This window comes from Ambystoma mexicanum, chromosome 13, assembly GCF_040938575.1.
Source record: "Ambystoma mexicanum isolate Mex_15411 chromosome 13, UKY_AmexF1_1, whole genome shotgun sequence".
In the NCBI taxonomy this organism is placed as follows: domain Eukaryota; kingdom Metazoa; phylum Chordata; class Amphibia; order Caudata; family Ambystomatidae; genus Ambystoma; species Ambystoma mexicanum.
The window spans coordinates 60,100,091-60,120,448 of NC_090938.1; the positions used below are offsets into that span (position 1 = coordinate 60,100,091).

Here is a 20,358-nt window from a genome sequence, read left to right on the forward strand (position 1 = left end):
GATTGTTTTTTTCCACCATCTTTGACGGACGCTTAATCACAGAGTTCCTATTTCGGCTAACGCCATTGATTGAAAAATAATTAGAGTTAGTTACTCGTTCTATCCTTTAAATCGCCGACTTCGACAACATCTTCAACGGCGGTAGAAAGGACAAACGTCAGACAAAGGCCTTGATTTGACACACCCTTTTAGCCTTGGAAGGCTGCACCAGGCCTCGGCCCACACAGTAGGGAGAGGGGGGGAGGACATTTCTTAGGGCTCTAAGAGAATGCATATTCCCCTTTACACTCTTTACTTTCACCTTGCTCCCTTTCCATCTAATTATGGAAAAAAGCCCATTTAAATGTTGCCCGAGTTGCAATAAAACGTTCCCCTGGGTAGACAAGCACCGGGTGTACTACCTCTGTCTAGCACGCGACCACGATGAGGGCCATTTTCTAGCTTGTATACTCTTGAAGACGAAAACGCTCAAGGGCCGTAAGACCAATCATTGGGCCCACCAGGCCATGCAGGCCGAGGCCGCCCGGGACGTGGAGGGTGCATCCAGCAATGGCAGCATCGCCGTCTTTTCAGACGACGTAAGCGATGGGGAACCGATCATTTCCCACGTGCTAGCCCCGACCCCAGTAGACAGGCTGGCAGCGCTGTTACAGGGACGACGCCAGGTGGCAGAAACACACACAGTGCAACTCACACCAAGCACATACCCTGCGGCCGAAAGTCGAGGACACCTTTGTCCACACGTCATAGAGGGGTAGGTCCAGAAGCTCCCTGTCCTCTGGGCACTCTCTCGATCGCCACACGACAGGCCCTCAAAATCACACGAAAAACGCAACACAGACTATGTGCCTAATATAACGGCCGAAAGCCGAGCGTCGGGGGGCACAGCTTCGGATCGCTCTTCCGCCTAGATTCGACATCATACTCCAACGTCGAAATCGACAAAAAGCACCCGTTCCATGAAGATAGCCCAACTGGTCCAGAAACCTGTCCCAAAGACGCTGCTCCGAGAGAAAACGTCGAAAGAACATTCCTCTAAGAGCTATCAATCCTTTAAAACTCACCATTCCCATAAGGAGAGGGGTAGTTCACATCTCAAGGAAAAGGGTGTTGAATCCCAGGGGGAGGGTACCTTGGCAGGTGCTATGAGACACAAGCAACCTGCCCAGGAAATACCACAGACTCCCATCTCTATACCTACTCCATCTACTATACTGAGTTCCTCCCAATGGTCCTGTGAAGACATTGACAGGATAATGCGCAGAATGACTTTCATGGCAGATTTCTTTGAAAAGAATCCACAGGCAGTACACAGCCTACAGAATACACCAGCCACTAATGCTGCATCCACCTCTCAACCCCCAGCAAAGAGGCAACACCCAAACACCCTCTTAGTCAGTCCCCAGGCAGACCCTGCTCAATATGATCCCAATTCAGATATTGAACAGCAGGATACCTAAGGGGGGAGAGGGGAATCAATATTACGATGAGGAAGATGACAAGGACGTTTACGTCATAGCCTCTCCCGATTATCTTTATGCACCAGTGGAAGATTCACCTGTGGACAATCGGCCCCATTTTAATGATATGCTCTTAAAAGCAGCAGAGCATTTTCAGATCCAAGCCATGAGACACAGTTAGATAAAGATTTTGTGGCGGACATATTAGGGGATATAAAAACTGCCACCCATTTTATTCCCCTCCTCCAATCTATGCAAAGGAGAATACAGCCATCACTAGAAACGCCAAGCCAAATGCGGGCTATGAACCCACGCATTGAAAAGATGTTCCGCCCTGCTCCTACAGATCCGCTTTACATAAGGGGTCAACTTAAACCAGACTTGTTAGTAGTGACACTACCCGAAAGAAGGCAGGAACACCACTAGCATCACCCGAAGCACCCTAGATAAAGAAAGCAAGAAGCTTTACACTCTAGGGAGAAAAGTGATCACTTCTGCTGCCTATCAAACAGGGATTGCAAACAATACCACTTTATTGGCAAGCTACAACTGCCACAAGTGGGACGAAATTGCAACCTTAATGGCTTCAGCTCCAGAACCCCTGAAATCTCAACTGTCCGTCGCAGTGGCTGATGGCAAGGCAGTCTTAAAGAGCAATTTAGCTGCTGCAGAAAGCACAGGCAGGATCATTGCAGAAGGGACTATCATTAAACAACATGCATGGCTTCGCCAATCTGGTTTTAAACTTGAAATGCAGGCAACACTCCTCAACATGCCAATAGAATCCATTGTCCTATTCGGGAAAGCCGCTGAGGATGTATTAAAATCAGCCAAAGAAGAGTATTTTTTGTCGTTTTCGCAGACAAAATGTGCAACAGGGTTTCGGTTATGGCCAAAATCAGGTATTGTCCCAGGGAAATAATCAGGGACAAGCCTTGCAAGGTTTCCAAAGAGGCCAGCGTAGATCTCGTGGCCAGGGGAAGGTCTTCCACTTCCAGAGGTGGAGCAGCGCCTCCTAAACAGTGAACACCAGCTTCAGGTCCCCTCCCATGCCTCTCCAGTATGAGGGCGTATAACACACTTCACCCACGCATAGGAGGGAATCACCTCAGACAAGTGGGTGCTTTCTACTGTAGCGGGCGGTTATTGTGTGTAGTTACTTCAGCGACCCTGAAAACCCCGCCACGCCAAAAATCAACCACGAAGGAAGAACAATGCATCCTTCTAGAGGCTCAAGAACGCCATCGAAATCTTCCGGGAGTCAAGAACACCATTGCCGACTCCCTCAGCAGGGAGTTGCGCTCGAGTCACGAGTGGGACCTTCAGCAGGACCATGTGGACCGCATATTCATCAAGTGGGGCAGGCCTTAGATTGATCTGTTTGCGATGGCAGCGAACTCCAAATTCTAGAGATTTGCCAGCAGTTTCTCCGTTGCCTCTCCTGCTACGATTCATGAACACATTCGGACAATGCCGAAGCAGGATGATACTCATCACCCCGGCGTGGCCAAGGCTGATTTGGTACCCGGACCTTATCAATCGGTCTGTGTCGCCTCTGGCAAGCTGCCAGTGGTTCTGGATCATCTGGCCAGAGAAGGAGGCGCAATCCTTCTCCACAACCCAGGATCCCTGAACCTGAGGGCTTGGCTCCTGCAGCCCTAGAGGTTGGAGGATATGCGTTGCCTGCGGAATGTAGGGAGGTCCTTGCCAAGGCCAGGGCATCGTCAACTTTGAAGTGCTACAGTCACAAGTCGAAGCGTTTCGCTAGGTGGTGCCGGTCGCAGAAGATCATCCCTCTGAGGGTCACAGCCCCGCAGATCCTTCCATCCTTGCTATCCTTGGCGAAGGCCGGACTGGTGCATGCCTATGTCAAGGTAAATCTGGCGGCTATCTCCTGCTACACCAGGTCTCCAGGAAGATCTTCTATTTGGTATCACCGACTCATCAAGGAGTTCCTCAATGGACTTTTTTGATCTTGCCCGCCAATGAAGGCTCCTGCCCTGGCGTGGAAACTCAAAGTGGCGCAGATGAGGCTCATGGGGGCTCCCTTCGAAGCCTACACATCAGGCCCCACTCAAGTTCCTCTTGTGGAAAACCGATTTTCTTGTGGCCTTCACCTCTGCCAGGAGAGTGGGTGAGATCCAGGCCATATCCTGCAGGGTAGGGCTGCGGACGCACCCTCTTTCATGCCGAAGGTTCCGTCGGAATACCACCTCAACAAGCCTTTGGTGTTACCTGTGTTTTTCCCGAAGCCTTCGTCACTGGCTGAAAGCGCATTGCACTCGCTGGACGTTGTTCGTGCCCTGAAGTTCTACGTGACATGCACAGAGTTTGCGGAAGGATTCTCTGCTGTTCATGAAATTTGGTCCTGTGAACCATGGGAAGGCCTTGTCCAAGGCTTCTATCTCCAGGTAGCTCTCTGGCAGCATCATGCACTGTCATCGTTTGGCAAACCGATCGCTGCCCGGCTGTCCCGAGAGCCCACTCCACGAGATCGATCGCTGAGACAATGGCCTGTCTGCTGTGCCCCTGCTGGACATGTGCACGGCTGCTACGTGCAGGTCAACGCACACCTTCACGAGATACTACTGAGTCGACAGGGATTCCAGGGAGGAGTCCAGAGTTGGCTAGGCAGTGCTATGCAACCTGTTTGCTTGAGGTGAATCTGTTTCAGAGGAAAGAGTTGATTGCTTCGGTTGAGCTTTATCACCTCCCGTAGTTGTGTAATGTTGTACTGCTATATATATGTTATTCATGAGCATGTGAATCTATGCCAGACCCCATGCTGGAGAAGGAACAAGTTACTTACCTGTAACTATTGTTCTCCAGCATGGGTCTGGCATGGATTCACATGTGAACCCTCCCTCAGACACCGCTGCAGCTCTTCTTGATCATACTGCCACTTTATGTGCTTACCAGATCTGAGAATGATTGCCAGAGGAGGGGCTTAGGGAGAGGACTGTCACTGGATGGGGGCAGTATGACCCAGAGGCCAGTGAAATACCGTTTTTAAGTGAAAGTGAAACTGTTTGTTTTTTCTTTTACTGAGGATTCCCGGCCTGACGACTGGGAATATTCTTGATCATGTGAATCCATGCCAGACCCATACTGGAGAACAATAGTTACAGGTAAGTAAATTGTTCCTTCCACCATGTCCAAGGGATACTCCATAGAGTTCCCCAAAAGACCTCATTACCATCCACCAAAGCAACATAAAATGTTGCAAGAACACCAGCGAATTCTACAAGATGAGATTCAAACTCTTCTACTAAAAGGAGCAATAGAACTGGTCCCGATGCAAACAAGGGTATTTATTCAACATACTTCCTTGTTCAAATTAAGGATTTAACTGTGCGCCCTGTGTTAGAACTACGTCCTGCAAAGACATATGTCAAACTGCAAAAGTTTCAAATGACAACTCTTCAGGAAGTAATCCCGCTCTTAACACCGGGGGGTTACATGACAACATTGGATATGAAAGATGCATACCTAAATATTTCAATGTTGCCAGCGCACAGGAAATATCTAATGTTCAAAGTTGGAACGACTCATTTCCAGGTCAAGGTGCTTCCCTTTGACATATGCTCGGCGCCAATAGTATTCACCAAAGTCCTGCCGTGACAGCCTACCACCTACGCAGACAGTCTATTCCAGTGTACCCTTATCTCGACGACTGGGTAATTATAGGAGAGAAGCCTCAAAAATGTCAGCAAAACAACCAAGAGACAGTCAACCTACTCTTCATTCTAGGCTTCTCAATCAACAAGAAAAAATAAGTCGTGTTCCAAATCAGACAAACAGTTTCTAGGGGCTCAAATTCAAACAAAAGATGCTTTAGTCTTCCACTCCAAGAGGGTACAAAATATGTTATTCTAAATTTCACATTATGTAGCTGGTCGTCGGATAACTGTATGAAAAGCCATGCGCCTTCTAGGGATGATGGCTTCCTGTATTTACCTAGTGCCTCACACCTGGCTGCGCATGTGTCATATGCAAGAGTGCCTGGCGAAACAATGTTCACAAGCAACCGGTCAGTGGGACGATCTAGCGGTAATTTTGCACGCAGAACTTAGTTCCTTCTCTGCAGTGGTATACAAAGGAGAACCTTCTGCAAGGAAAATCATTCACCACCCCCGGAATAGAAGCCACTCTTACCACAGACGCATCACTGTCAAGGCAGGAAGCACATCTCCAATCAGACTTCTCGCGGCAGAAGGTCACAATTAATAACAAAGACGCACATCAACCTTCTAGAATTGTTAGCAGTGTACAAAGGGCTTCAAGCCTTTCAACATTTACTTCAGGGGAAAACAGTCCTAGTCCTAACAGACAGCACTACAGCTATGTTTTGCAGTGTCCAAAGCGCTTCAAGCCTTTCAACATTTACTTCAGGGGAAAACAGTCACAGTCCTAACAGACAGCACTACAGCTATGTTTTACATAAACAAGCAAAGGGGAACACATTCTCGTGCTCTGTCCAAAAAAGCACATAAGATATGGAATTGTGCATTAAAACGCGACATGTTCCTACTGTCCCAACCCGTTTAGTGGGTAACGCAACTGCCTAGCCGATGTGTTAAGCAGAGACTTGCAGCTTCCATCAGAACACGAATGGCAACTGCATAAAGACATTCTACACATCTTCACTGACTGGGGACAAATAGACATAGATCTATTTGCAAACCAGCACAACGCACAATGCCCAAACTATGCATCCAGGTACAGATCATCCGCAAGTTGCACCAGGAACAAGTAAGTCAAACTCATTCTAATAGCTCCAATGTGGGCACATCAACCCTAGTCCTCGCACATTCTCACAATGTTCCTTTCCTCACCAGTGAACCTCTGTACCCATAGAACATGCTGTCCCAACATCAGGGGACAGCATATTATCTGTGCTCGCAAACACTGAACTTGGCATCTTGGTTCCTGAAATCATAGAGTTTGGTAATTTAAACTTACCACAAAGATGTATGGACATCCTTAAAGAGGCATGCAAACCTAACACCAGACATTGCTGCTACAATAACTGGAAATGGTTTGTTTTCTGGTGCAAATCTCGAGACATGAACCCAATTGATTGATCTCCTTCACACATTGCTCTCTACTTACTTTACCCGTTAGATTCAGGTTTTGTCTTTAACTCTCTTGGAGTCCATTTAGCAGCACTCCCTGCATACACCACCTCTCAAACGAAAGTGTCTTAGTGATACGTGCTAGTAGCAAAGGCATTCATGCAGGGGGTTAAAAGATTACACCCACCTATTTCTAACCCAACACCCTGATGGGATTTAAATGTTGTACTTGCAAAGCTCATAGGTTCCCCATTTGAGCCGATGCACAAAATCAGTCGTAAACACCTCAGTTACAAGACTGCTTATCTCATTGTCATTACATCCATTAGAAGGGTCAGTGAACTACAAGCACTCTCAGTTCAAGATCCCTTTATTGTCATGCATAAAGACAAAGTAATGCTAAGAAATCACCTATGTTTTTTGCCGCAATGTATTTCGAAGTGCCATGTCAACTCGTCCATAGAACTTCCAGCTTTCTTCCAAACCCCTTCCAATTCAGCAGAAAGAAGCCTCCATACATTCGATGTTAGGGTGGCTGTAATGCATTACCTTAACAAGACAAAGCCAGTGAGCAAGACTGATCAATTCTTTGTGTCCATAGCTACTGGAAGAAAAGGGGATCCTGTCTCCCAAGTCAGCTATCTCAAAATGGATAGTCAAATGCATTCAAATTTGCTACTTTCTTTCAGGCCAAACTTTGCCTTTCAAGCCCAGAGCACACTCAACATGGGGCACAAGAGCTACTTTGGCTTTTATTGCAGGATCCACAAGCCTCAGAAGGCATACTTTACTTACTGTAATCATATTTCTGATGCTTGTATCTGCTTGGATTCACATGTGCCCACAACCTCCTCCCCTCTTGGAGTTGAAGGTACATAGACATCTTACACCTGCCGTACTCACGAATACACTTCATGCTCCCTCATGTCAGAAACAAAACAATCGACGCATGAAGGACCATGGGTACAACTGGCGTCACACTAGGGATAATATTACAAACACGCCCATTCATTGTCCCTTTTTGAACTTTGAAACAAGTCATGCAATACTCCAGACATATCTCTAGGTCGGTGGGTGGGGGCGGGGGGGGGGGGGGTGTGTGTGTGTGTGTGTGTGTGTGTTTCTCAATTTGCAAGCTATAGCCAAGCTGAAAAAGTCACGCACTACCTTAATTCTCCACTTGCACACAGCACACCATTTCTTACTAGCAAAGAGTCAATTATCACTTGCCAATGGCTAGTGCTGCGTTCACATTTTGAGGGGGGTATGTGTGTTCTTTCTATGTTTAAATCTTAAACATTGTGTCAGCAAGATTCCAACTTGCCGTCCCTCAGCAAAATTAATTAACTGAATTAAAGATTTTGCAAAAACGACCCATCTAGTTAAAGGGGACATGCTTAGCCAAAGGTTTTCCACTTTGCATGGCAATTAACCTCTCCAGTTCTGTCTCTTTTATAGTGCTTATGTAAAAAGCAGGACTATTTACATTTACAAAGAACTGCCACCTGGAAGGTTTCTGTTCACCTTTTGCCCTCCTGCTTTTTTTTGTAATCACTGTTACCCAGAAGCCTCACAAATACTCCTTTTCTCTTTCGTGCAACCTTTAAATTTCCTACCAAATGGCTGCTCAAACTCCCAGAAGTCTCAAGTTGGAACATGCGTGAAGGATCCTTAAACGTGGTATGACTTTAATTTAGATGCTATACCATCAATTCAGTACAGATGAGGGATATGAATTTGCATGGTGCTCCCTTATCTATGCTTAAGGCTTCTTACTGCTTAATTGCTAGCACTTTCTGTGGCTCAAGGTGCACCTTCATTTCTCTTTGCATGACCGTGCCAGCAGCATGCAGCAGTGGGGCCCGCTACGTATTGCACATGTGTATTGGAATGCTCTGAGCTGTAACATTTTCATGCAGATATATTTTTTTGGAAACTGGATCACAAAGGATTGCAGATATTCCCCCTGTCCTGGCAGTCCATGCCTTTTATTACATTGTGGCTTAGTCCCAACAATTAAGGAAATTTACCAACCTTTCCGGCATGCATGTTCTGATTCCAATCCCCAGACTTGTTTTCCTTTCGCCCACAAGGAGTTTTGTAGAATTCTCATATGGATTCTCGCTGGGGGCACCTGGAAGGTGCAAAATGCTATTGGCTTTTCCTAAGAAGGTCTTTGCTGTTCTCTCTGATCTTTTCAGATTCTTCTTGAAAATGTATTCATATTTAAGGTTTTTGTGAGGTGCTCAGGTGGCTGAGTAGCGCTTTCAAGTACTTATGATCACTGAGATTTGGATCTTGGCAATGGGTGACACCTGGATGAGGGCTTCAAGAAAACGCTAAAGAAGGCAAAAATATTGGACATTTGGACAAGAGGTGCAGAGGTCACTTAGCCACACCAAACTGTGTGTGAATTAAGCAGTCCCCAAATATTGCGTGGAGGGGTAACAGATGTTTGGGACTGTTGAACCAGGAAAAACCTGTGTTTCTCTGTAGTCATTTAAACCTAAGGAGAAGTTGTAATAACTCCTTACATTCCAACATCCACACTATCCTTCACATTATGCTCGAGGACCCCATATAACCCTAAATAAAATGTGACAATCATACGAGAAAGAGTCAAGCCGATGTTTGATCCATGTTGTTGTTGTTCTAGTACTCTAACGTTATCAACGGGAAGGAACTACCTAACGCTGCAATTAAATATATTTCCTAGAGGCACATTTATGTTTGCAGCACCCATCATGTGTCTCCCGTTGCCCTCCCATTGTACATGCTCTTTGGGGCTGTGGTGGACGGAAATCAATCTCACTGCCCGCCGCAAAGGAATTGGTCCACTCTGCGACACCACTCTGCGACACCACTCTGCGACACCACTCTGCGACACCACTCTGCACCACCACTCTGCACCACCCTGTCGTACACTCTGCAACTGCCTTTATGTTGGTCCACAAAACTCGTTTACTTGCCACATGCAGAGGAACCAACAGATGACCTAAGGACCAAATCAATTTTAAACAACATATATTATTCAGTGTAAAACACAGGGGCTGGGGCATGGATCTCGCCAAAGCAATGTGGTGGTCCTGTATAACAGTATAAGCTCTAAACGGAACCAATCAGATGAGAGAAACAAACCTTAATCAACAGTTGGATCTTAGTATTAAGTCCAAGTGTCCAATGCTATAATTATTAGTAGTCAATATGAGGTTGCCCGGAAATAATCGTACAATGTCACCCACAGCTCTTGTGGGATCACAGGATCTGGAACGCTTCCATAGACGTTTCTTCGGACGTTGTCCCTTGGTTCAGGTCACTTTACATCCAGATGATATTTGATTTTTTTCCCCATTTATCCTGCGTAGATTATCAGACTGAAGTCATTATTCTCTCGCCATCCCCTCCCCAGCCCCCACCCACCAAACACCCAAGGGCATTTTTACAAGGTTTGATGCATACTGCCTTCTTGGGATTTCCTAGAGCAGTCACTGGCACAGGTATCTCAAGAACCCACCACAGCTTGTTCCTGACTCGGTTTAAAATGAGACCTCCAGGTTCAGGCTATATGTATTCATTCCTGATTGCACCTCTCGTTGGACAACCTCATAATTAGCCTGCCAGGCTTGGGTTTTCAATGAGCCCTTCTGGCTCTGATTCACCACGTGCCATCTGGTTTATATTCCTTGATGGGTTTTTCAATTTCTTTCTCTCTGGTTCTTGCAGGGTCTCTTGTTTCAACTCCCTTATTCCATTCTCCAGCACCACCCTCTTCCTGATATTTCTCCCTTACTCCTCTTTGCACATTCCCTCGTGCAACTTTCTTTCTGTGGTCTTTCCTCCTCCCTTCTCCTCTTTTCTCCAGCATGGGGTCTGCCATGGATCCACATGCTCATGAATATTTCCCGTCGTCAGGTTGGGAATCATCAGTAAAGAAAAAATCAGTTTGTTTCGTTTCTGAACTGTCTTTCTACTAATAACCAATCACTGGTCTCTAGATCATACTGCCCCCAGCCAATGACTACCCTCTACCTAAGCCCCTCCTCTGGAAGCCATCTTCAGATTTTTACCGCACGTTCAAGTGTTGGGAGTCCTCGTGCTTAGCTCTCGAGCTTTTACTGCGTGTTGCATTTTTTCAAAGAGTTTACTATCAATTTCCGGTCAAATTTGAGCCTCAAGCTCCACCGATTCATTTTTCGATTAACAGGGACCCGTTTCGGAATTTTCTATGCCCCTCGATTTTTTTTTGATTTTTTTTTTTTTTTGTCGATTCTCACTTCTTGGAGGATTCCAGAAGATCTTTGAGGCCTACCCTGCGTGCACATGGCCCAGGACAAAGGAGACTCGATGCCCGTTGGATCCAAGCTGTTCAGGAAATGCCCAGGATGTGGACTACAGAACGTCTTCAAGGAGGATGAGCACTCTTGGTGTCTCTACTGCCTGCACTCCGACAAGTCGCGCATGGAGGAGGACTGTGCGTTCTGCAAGAACATGTCCAATCCGGACCATGAAGGACCGTTGGAAACGACTCGCTAACTGGCTGGATGCGAAGAGCCCGGCAACAGGTGAGAAGAAGAAGTCTGAGTGGTTTTCTAAGACCTTTGTGGGTGCTCCGGCGACGGGGGCCCAACAGAAGGCAAAGCACCGCGAGTCCGCGGGCACCGGGAGTGATGTTGGTTCGGGCTCCTCGGCTGCAAGGCCGGGCGCAATGTCACCCACGCTGTCAACCACGAGCCAATGCTCCGGCTCGGTGAAAAGGAAGTCGGAGAACCCGGGTAAGCTTCAGGAGAAGCCCCGGTCGATCCCGGCAGAGAAAGCCAAGGGGGAGCGAAGCGGTGACCCTCCCCCCACGGTGAAGGCCTCTGATGCGCCTAAGGTCGTGAAGGCCCATATTCACCCGGCTAAGGCCTCGATTGAGGGAGTCGTGGCGTCCCTGGCGAAGCCCGCAGAGGCGACCCCAAGTAGAGACGGTCTCCAGGCCAAAGTTTCCTTGCCATCCCGGAGGGAATCATCTTTCCAAACGATCAAAAAGACCCCCATGAAGCCCCAGACCGAGAAGAAGGGGGGGGGGCAGGTAGTCCTAGCAGACTCGGATACCTCCCCCGAGGACGAGCTGTCTCTCATCAAGGCTGCCCTGGACAAGAGGTTCGAGGAGGCCAGGGCCTGCGGGAAGGATCCCGACGAGGAGGACGTGGAGAGCGAGGGTGGAGCCGACGAGGAACGGCAGGTTGAGGAGAAACTGGAGGAGCCTCGACCGACACTCCCGTCTCAACCGAGGCCTACACCACCCGACAGGTCGGAAGACATCTGGCTGGCAATGTGCACCTTGTGCATGGAGATAACGACAAGGCTGCCCTTACTGCCGGCTGACGATCCAGCTAAGCCTGGACCGTCAGGGAGCCCTCCAGGCAAGCGGAGGCGAGTCCATCCTCCCCCACCTTTCAATCCTTTTCCCCCATCCCCTCCTCCGAGGGATGAGGCAAAGACTGGGATGGACGGCGGCGGAACAGATCTCCCATCGCCCCCCTCCCCGGGCTGACCCCTCTACCCCCTGACGAAATTGGCTCGTTTCACATCATGATCGCCAGGGCCTCGAAGCTCTTCCAGCTATGCCCCGAAGAGCAGAAGAAGGAGGGATTCCTGTATCAACCAAGGGAGGCCAAGATGAAGACCGTGCTCTCAGTCCCGCTGTTGGACGACATCTGGGACGAGGGACTGTCTCTTGTGAAAAATCTGTCCACGGCCCCTGCGAAGAGAGACCGGTACGAGAAGTAGTACCGGGTCCCAGATTCCGCCCCTATGTGCCTCAGGGCGCAGCCGTCTCCATACTTGGTAGTCTCCGCGGCGGCCAAGAAGAAATCGGCAGAGATGACGGCTAGGGGAAGAAGTTGGACGCCATGGGACGTCGGGTCATCTCGTCGGCAGCGACAACCATTAAGGCGGCCAATGCTCTCACAATCGTGGCCCATTTACAATAGGGAGCTTTGGTTCAAAATCACCCCCCTCCTGGACTTTCTCCTGGACGACAAGAGAGCAGAGGCCCTCGAAATCCTGCAAGAGGGCAAGGCCGCTTCGGATCATGCCATCACGGTAGCCATGGACATCGCCGACACCGGATTTCACCAGATGGGCAACAGCATTTGCCTTCGCCGGCGCGGTTAGCTCAGGGCCACCGACTTCCGTCAGGATGTGCAGACCAGGGTATTGGACATGCCCTTTGACGGGAGCAATCTGTTCGGCAAGGCAGTGGACGGGTCACTGCAGGCCATCAAAGTAGACACCGAGACGGCCTGTGTCCTGGGCACGCTACATCAGCGACAGCCGTCCTTTCGGACCTGCGCAGGCAATTCCCAAGGTGCCTCCAAAGGATTCGGCAGCAGCTCTTCGTCATACCGCCTTCTGGCCCGTTTCTCGTCGCAAGAAGCCTACAGAGGCCGCAACAAGGTCGGTGGACATCGTCACCAAGGGGGCAAGGCCTCGGCGAAGCAGGACTGAACCGGCCGTGACATTGGGCCCCCACCCGATCACCCCGGTGGGAGACCGTATGCCGAAATTTGTCACCGTGTTGGAATCCATCTTCGCCGGCTGTTGGGTGCTGGATACCCTGGCCCACGGGCACACTCTGGAGTTCCAAAGGAAGTGATCAGACTTTCCACCGTTGGCCAGGAAAGAAAACCACATCCTTAAACTACTTGTGGAGGTACGGGCGATGCTGGCAAAGGGCATGATAGAACTTGTCCCGAAGAGGCTCCGGAGTATACTCACGGTACTTCCTTGTCCGAAAGAAGACCGGAGGCTGGTGGCCTATCCTGGACCTCCACCGCCTCAACAGGTACATAAAATCCCCAAAATTCCGGATGGTCACCCTTCAGCATGTGCTGGGGCAGCTGGAAGAAGGGGACTTCCTGTCGTCGCTGGACCTGGAGGATGCATACTTCCACATCCCCATATACAATGGACATTGAAGGTTTCTACGCTTCGTGGTCCAGGGGCGGCACGACCAGCCCAAGGCACTGCCCTTCGGTTTGAAGTCGGTGCCAAGGGTCTTCACCAAGTGCCTGGCAGCGTGGCTGCGCCTGCAGGGGATCCACGTCTACCCCTATCTGGACGATTGGCTCATCCAAGCGAAATCCAGGGAACTCGCTGTCGACCACACCGCAAAGACTGTCCATCCTGGAGCTCTGGGCCATGTTCTGGGACCTCAGGTCCTTCCTTCTGTCCCTCAAGGGCAAGGTTGTATGGGTCTTCACCAACAACACCACCACGATGTTCTACATCCGGAAGAATCGGGGCACCAGATCTCCAGCTCTATCCAAGGAAGTGCAGGATCTGTGGTGTTGGGCCGTCGCACAGGGGATGTTCCTGGTACCCTTTCACCTCGCAGGAGTGAAGAACACATTGCTGCCTCACTCAGCAGGGAGCTGCGCTTTTGCCACGAGTGGGAGCTTCGGCAGGATCTGTTTGCGACGTCGACGAACACTAAGTGCCGAAGTTTCAACAGCAGGTTTCCCCACCTGGGGAGCATGGGGGACACATTCTCCTTCCCCTGGGACGGACTGTTCCTCTATTCATTACCGCCGTTGCCGCTTCTACTGCGACTCATCAGTCATCTCAGACGGTCCGGGTGCAGGATGATCCTCGTTGCACCGGCGTGGCCAAGGCAGATCTGGTTCCAGGACCTTCTGGACATGTCAGCGTCCCCTCCAGTCAAGCTTCCGGCGGACGCGGATCTTCTCGCCAGGGAGGGAGGCGCGATCCTGCATTACGACCCAGGATCCCTGAACCTGCAGGCCTAGCTCCTGCAGCACTAGAGTTCAGAGGCTACGATATCCTGGCGTACTGCAAGGAGGTACTGGCCAAGGCCAGAGCATCAGCGACTCTTAAGTGCTACGGACATAAGTGGAAGAGGTTCTCTGTCTGGTGCTGCGCACAGAAGATCAACCCTCTACGGATTACGGCCCCTCAAGTGCTGCCGTACTTGCTGTCGCTGGCCAAGGCAGGCTGGCACATGTCTCCATCAAAATGCTTCTGGCGGCTATCTCCTGCTACACTAGAACTCTGGGGCGGTCATCGTTGTGGTCCCACCGCCTGGTGAAGGAGTTCATGAAAGGACTGTTCCGCTCGTTCCCGCCGGTCAAGGCTCCAGCCTCGGCGTGGGAGCTCAACGTGGTGCTGACCAGGCTCATGGGTCTGCCATTCGAGCCCTTGCATTCGGCACCCCTGAAATTCCTATTGTGGAAGACAGCATTTCTTGTGGCCATCACTTCCGCGTGACGAGTGGGAGATATCCAGGCCCTCTCCAGTAAACCGCCGTACCTGACATTCCACAGACGAGGGTAGTGCTGAGGATGCACCCCTCCTTCAGGTCCAAGGTGCCGTCGGACTTCCACCTCAACGAGTCCTTGGTGTTACCTGTTTTCTTCCCATCGCCTTTGTCGCCGGCTGAGAGGACTTTGCACTCGCTGGATGTGGCTAGAGCGCTGAAGTTCTACGTGGACCACACAAAGAGTTTTTGGAAGACATCACAGCTGTTGGTTAACTTTGGCGCTGTGAACCAAGGGAAGGCCATCTCCAAGGCTTCCATTTCTAGATGGCCCTCCGGCTGCATCATGCACTCACTGGTTGGCAAACCGACCGTTGCCCGTCCGTCAGAGAGCCCATTCGACCAAAGCGACCGCTGCAACTATGGCTTTCCTGTCTGGTGTGCCCCTGCTAGACATCTGCAGGGCAGCTACGTGGAGGTCGACGCACACCTTCACAAGATTCTACTGCGTCGACCCGGATTCCAGGGAGGTGAGCCTGGTGAGGAGGTAAAAGATGCTTAATGTTGAGTTGTTGAAATGCTTAATGTTGAGCCTTGCCACCTCCCGTGGTTGTGCATTTGTGTACTGCTATGTATTCTTGTATTCATGGGCATGTGAATCCATGCCAGACCCCATGCTGGAGGAGGAACAAGTTACTTACCTGTAACTGTCGTTCTTCAGCTTGGGTCTGCCATGGATTCACTTGCGAACCCTGCCTCCTACCTCTCTGCAGCTCTTCTCTTGGTCCTACTGCCATTCTCCGTGCTACCAAATCTGAAAATGGCTGCCAGAGGAGGGGCCTAGGTAGAGGGCAGTCATTGGCTGGGGGCAGTATGACCCAGAGACCAGTAATTGGTTATTAGTAGAAAGACAGTTCAGCAACAAAACTGAAACCAATTTTTTCTTTACCGAGGATTCCCAGCCTGACGACGGGGAATATTCATGAGCATGTGAATCCATGCCAGACCCATGCTGGAGAACAACAGTTACAGGTAAGTAACTTGTTCCTTGTCTTTGAAATCTGTTCTTTCCCTGGTCTTTCCTCCTCCTCCTTCTTCTCTCGTTGCTCACACCCTTTACCTCCTCGCTATCAACATTTATCTTGGCTAGAACAGGGATTTGAGGGTTTGATGGGGAACACCTGAACCCCATTAGTGGATTCAACCCAGGATTGGGTGGTGGCTAAAAGTCTCTCTTTCGGCCATGTTTACCTTCTGATGTCTGTGTTGCTTGTTGCTGAACATGGCTCTCACTGCTGAGACTTAAATGTGGGATCTGCCATTTTGAAATAAGGAGGCTCTGTCATGGCAGCCATCTAAATGTATGTTGGTCTCCTTGGGCCCGTGTCTCTCTCCTTCTACTTTCACCCCCTCTCCGGAGATGATGAGCTTGGAAATCTGTGATATCCAACAGCGCTGAGCTCACCCTGTTTGAGCTCCACCAGTTCTTCCCATGCACACATAACCTGATCTTCCTCCGGAAATAGCCTGCGCACATCTTTTTCAACAGAACGCTGATTGGGGCCATCACCGATCCTGGCCAAAACAGTAGTCTACACATCCTCTGCCTAAACGAAACATGACTCAGAGACTCACTACCCCACTACCCCTGAATGTACCCCTTGACTTAATTATTCTCCAGAGGAACTAGTCTAGGGGGCGAGGTGGAGACATGCGCAGCAATCTTGCCTTCATTCACAAAGCTTCACTCCATGCCACTACTATCAACCTCTCGCTCCCTGCTCTCTTAAAATATACCAATTCAATACTGTCTAGGCAACATCTTCATACTGCCATGTGCTCCTCATTTACCAAACATCCTCCGCTTCTTACTCTGCTTTCAACAACATGTTCACAGAAACTGATACCCAGCTCATGGTCCCTGGTCTCCGGTTCAAATGTAATCTTTCTTGGTGACTTCACTGTCTGGGTTGACAACCTGAGCCTTTCCAAGTCCAATTCCCTTAGCCAAAACATGAATGCCCTTTGACTCAAACAGCAATGCTCTAGCCCGCCCACTCGCTCAAAAGATGACACAATATCCGGTGTTTACCAACATTTGCAGCCCTGCAGTCTGCTCAACACGCAAGCCTATTGTCTAGTTGGACCATTTCGGCAAACCCTTTGCCTTCCAACCCCAATAGCAAATATTCCTGCAAACCATTGTCTTGCATTTATTACATGAAAGACCTGGAAGAATGTAATGCTTCCTTACTCCTCTCATTTCTAATTATACCCCAGATGCAACGCCTGATCCATGTCCTGATTAGTGCGGTACACACATAGCAAACTCCTCACTACAACTCTGCTTGCATATGCCCCCTCCTAAAAGGTCTAATGTCTCCACAAAAACCCTCAAATATTTTACTGCTTAAATCCTAGACTTCAAAAACAAAATCTTCACTCCTTGGAACAAACTTGGCCCACTCCTACATTCCCTCTGCAAAACCTGTTCTCTTTCCCATCTAGGTGCCTACAAAAAGCACATAAGAAAAACTAGGAAGGCTTTCTGCACCTCCTTGATTGGTGATGTTCTCACTTCTTCTGAAGTTCTTTTCTGAACACCCAATTTCTCCCTCACAAACTTGCTTTGCCACCTTCTTTTGGAGTCACTGGTGTTCAGTAATTTAGATGGCGGCGCTGGAAGGAGGACGTGTCTGAGCGTTGCTCCGTCCCCCATCCAGGCCGCACCGCTAAAGAGCCCATCAACAAAGCGGAAAACTCGTGTAACGGCAACCGGAGCTGGTGAAATACGGGAGGAGGTCGACCTGAGAAGATGTTGGGATTGCAGAGCAGTCCCCGCGCTGGAGACGACCTCGGGGGAGAGAATCACCATAGCAGCCAGGAGAGCCCGGGGGACCCGGAGAACGGACGCCGACCCTCCCCCTGTGGTGCGCGACGTGCAGCGACCTGTGGGCCTGCCCCCCCTGCATGAGCCCAGCAGCGGGAGCAGCCCCGCCTCTCAATAGTGCCGGCGGAGGAGAGTGGAACGAGGGGCTGCAGTGGAGGGGATCAAGTGAGGAGCAAGTGAGGACGCCGGCACCTGCAAGCACCGAGGCGGTGGGGCAAGCGGGATCTGCGGGGGATCGGCCCCACCCGCATATTTAAAATAGGTACGCGACCCTTGGACATAGGGAGAACGTATCCCTCCCCCGGGCCTGCAACACATACCCCAGTGGCATCGGGGCCCGCAGGGGCGGAGAGGTGCCCATCAAGGCTTGGCAGGCAACTGGGGGAGATCCCATCTGTGCGGCGGCAGCCAGGGGGCCTCTATAAACACATCTAAAAACCTGGACGCCCCCCCTGCTGTCAAGGCGGCGTGGCCAAGGCAGATCTGGTTCCAGGACCTTCTGGACATGTCAGCGTCCCCTCCAGTCAAGCTTCCGGCGGACGCGGATCTTCTCGCCAGGGAGGGAGGCGCGATCCTGCATTACGACCCAGGATCCCTGAACCTGCAGGCCTAGCTCCTGCAGCACTAGAGTTCAGAGGCTACGATATCCTGGCGTACTGCAAGGAGGTACTGGCCAAGGCCAGAGCATCAGCGACTCTTAAGTGCTACGGACATAAGTGGAAGAGGTTCTCTGTCTGGAGCTGCGCACAGAAGATCAACCCTCTACGGATTACGGCCCCTCAAGTGCTGCCGTACTTGCTGTCGCTGGCCAAGGCAGGCTGGCACATGTCTCCATCAAAATGCTTCTGGCGGCTATCTCCTGCTACTCTAGAACTCTGGGGCGGTCATCGTTGTGGTCCCACCGCCTGGTGAAGGAGTTCATGAAAGGACTGTTCCGCTCGTTCCCGCCGGTCAAGGCTCCAGCCTCGGCGTGGGAGCTCAACGTGGTGCTGACCAGGCTCATGGGTCTGCCATTCGAGCCCTTGCATTCGGCACCCCTGAAATTCCTATTGTGGAAGACAGCATTTCTTGTGGCCATCACTTCCGCGTGACGAGTGGGAGATCATCCCTGAGAACAGTTGGGCATGGCGCGTACGGCCCAACGCCTGAGCGACCTTAGGAACTAGAGCCCATCTCAGTGCAGTTTTGGGGGGGGGGGCAACAGGGCAAGTTGGGGGTTGCCTCATAGGGGAGGGGGGGTACACAGGGAATCAGCGCTATACGCAAGGTACGCTCCGAGATGTACATCCAAGGACTGGCATCCAAGAATGGGATGGGGACTAAAATCTTAACATATAACATTCGGGGCCTTAACTCTCCAGTCAAACGGAAAAAAGTGGAACAGTTTCTAAAACAGGATAGATATGACATTATCATGCTTCAAGAAACACATATAAAAACACACGACAAGACAAAAGTCCGATTGAAGGGATATAACCAGATATTACAGGCAATCGCACAAGACAAAAAGGCAGGAGTCTTAATAGCCTTCAAAGATTCCTTACAGGTACAGATCCTCCAAATAGAGGCTGACAAACAGGAGGTATTTGCTGGTGAACACGAAAATTGAAGGGAACCCCCTAACGCTTGCCGCTCTATATGCACCTACAACGGGCCAGGAGGGATTCCTTAAAGATACACTGGGAAGATTGGAAGGATTTGCCACAGGGGAAATAGTGCTAGGAGGAGATCTGAATATAGCGTGGGACCCTAATCTTGACAGATCGGCCCCCAGACAGCAAGGGCAATGCTCCCCCTAAAAAAGCCCTGAAACAGAAAATGTCTAACCTAGCACTTGCAGACACATGGAGGCATATAAACACTGTTCAACAAGGCTTCACCTATTACTCACATGTGCACCAAACAATGTTGAGGATAGACTACTTATGGGCCACACCAGGCATTCTGGGAAAAACACAGAAAGTATAAATTGGCGCTATATCACTTTCTGATCACGCCCCCCATTCGATGGAACTAACGCTTACCGCACGACGCTCCGGCTTGTGGAAATGGCGTGTCCCAGAGGAGATAGTCCGAGACCCAGAAATGGGAAACACCATTCGTGAACAACTCAATGAATACCTTAAAAATAACAACCTCCCAGACATATCGATAGGAGCTCAATGGGAAGCCCTGAAAGCTGCCACCAGGGGTCATATAATTGCACTAAAAGCCCAGAGGGAGAGGCTTAACCTCTGCTGGGAAAGGGAGTTGGAGGCAGAAATTAGCAAAATCCACGCAGAAATTATTAAGAACCCAACAATGAAGCTCCAATGAACACTGAGACACGTACAAAGCCAATTAGATTCCATACGCACAAAGAAAGCAGAAAGACATCGAATAAGATTGAAACATTGGTATTACATAAAGGCCAACAGAGCGGACAAGCTCCTGGCCAGAGAGCTGAAGGGGAAAATTCAAGATAGGACAGTAAAGGCACTGCTGGACGGGACAGGGAACAGGAAAACACAAACATCAGATATTGGGACCATATTTGAGCACTTTTATCGTTAATTATACTCGTCGGATCATCCAGATGACACCCTCCAAAAGGCATATGTAGGTGGGGTAACGCTCCCGACACTTACTGAAGCAGAGTGACAAAAGTTAGATAAGAACATTTCCCAAGACAAA

The 20,358-nt window shown here is 50.0% G+C and overlaps 1 protein-coding gene across 12 annotated transcripts in view; it reads left to right on the top strand.

The window, feature by feature from the left end:
• Positions 1 to 20,358, top strand: part of LOC138520856 (complement decay-accelerating factor-like) — a 623,694-nt gene that overhangs the window by 529,025 nt on the left and 74,311 nt on the right. For 2 of the 12 annotated variants that reach the window (XM_069633257.1, XM_069633258.1), the window contains one exon: positions 8,175 to 8,215. The exons of the other annotated variants lie outside the window; for them this stretch is intronic. Coding sequence is in view for 1 of the 2 variants with exons in the window: in XM_069633258.1 (XP_069489359.1) it covers positions 8,175 to 8,199 (25 nt within the window). In the remaining variant the exon portion in view is untranslated. The remainder of the gene's footprint in view (positions 1 to 8,174; positions 8,216 to 20,358) is intronic. 12 annotated transcript variants of the gene reach the window in all.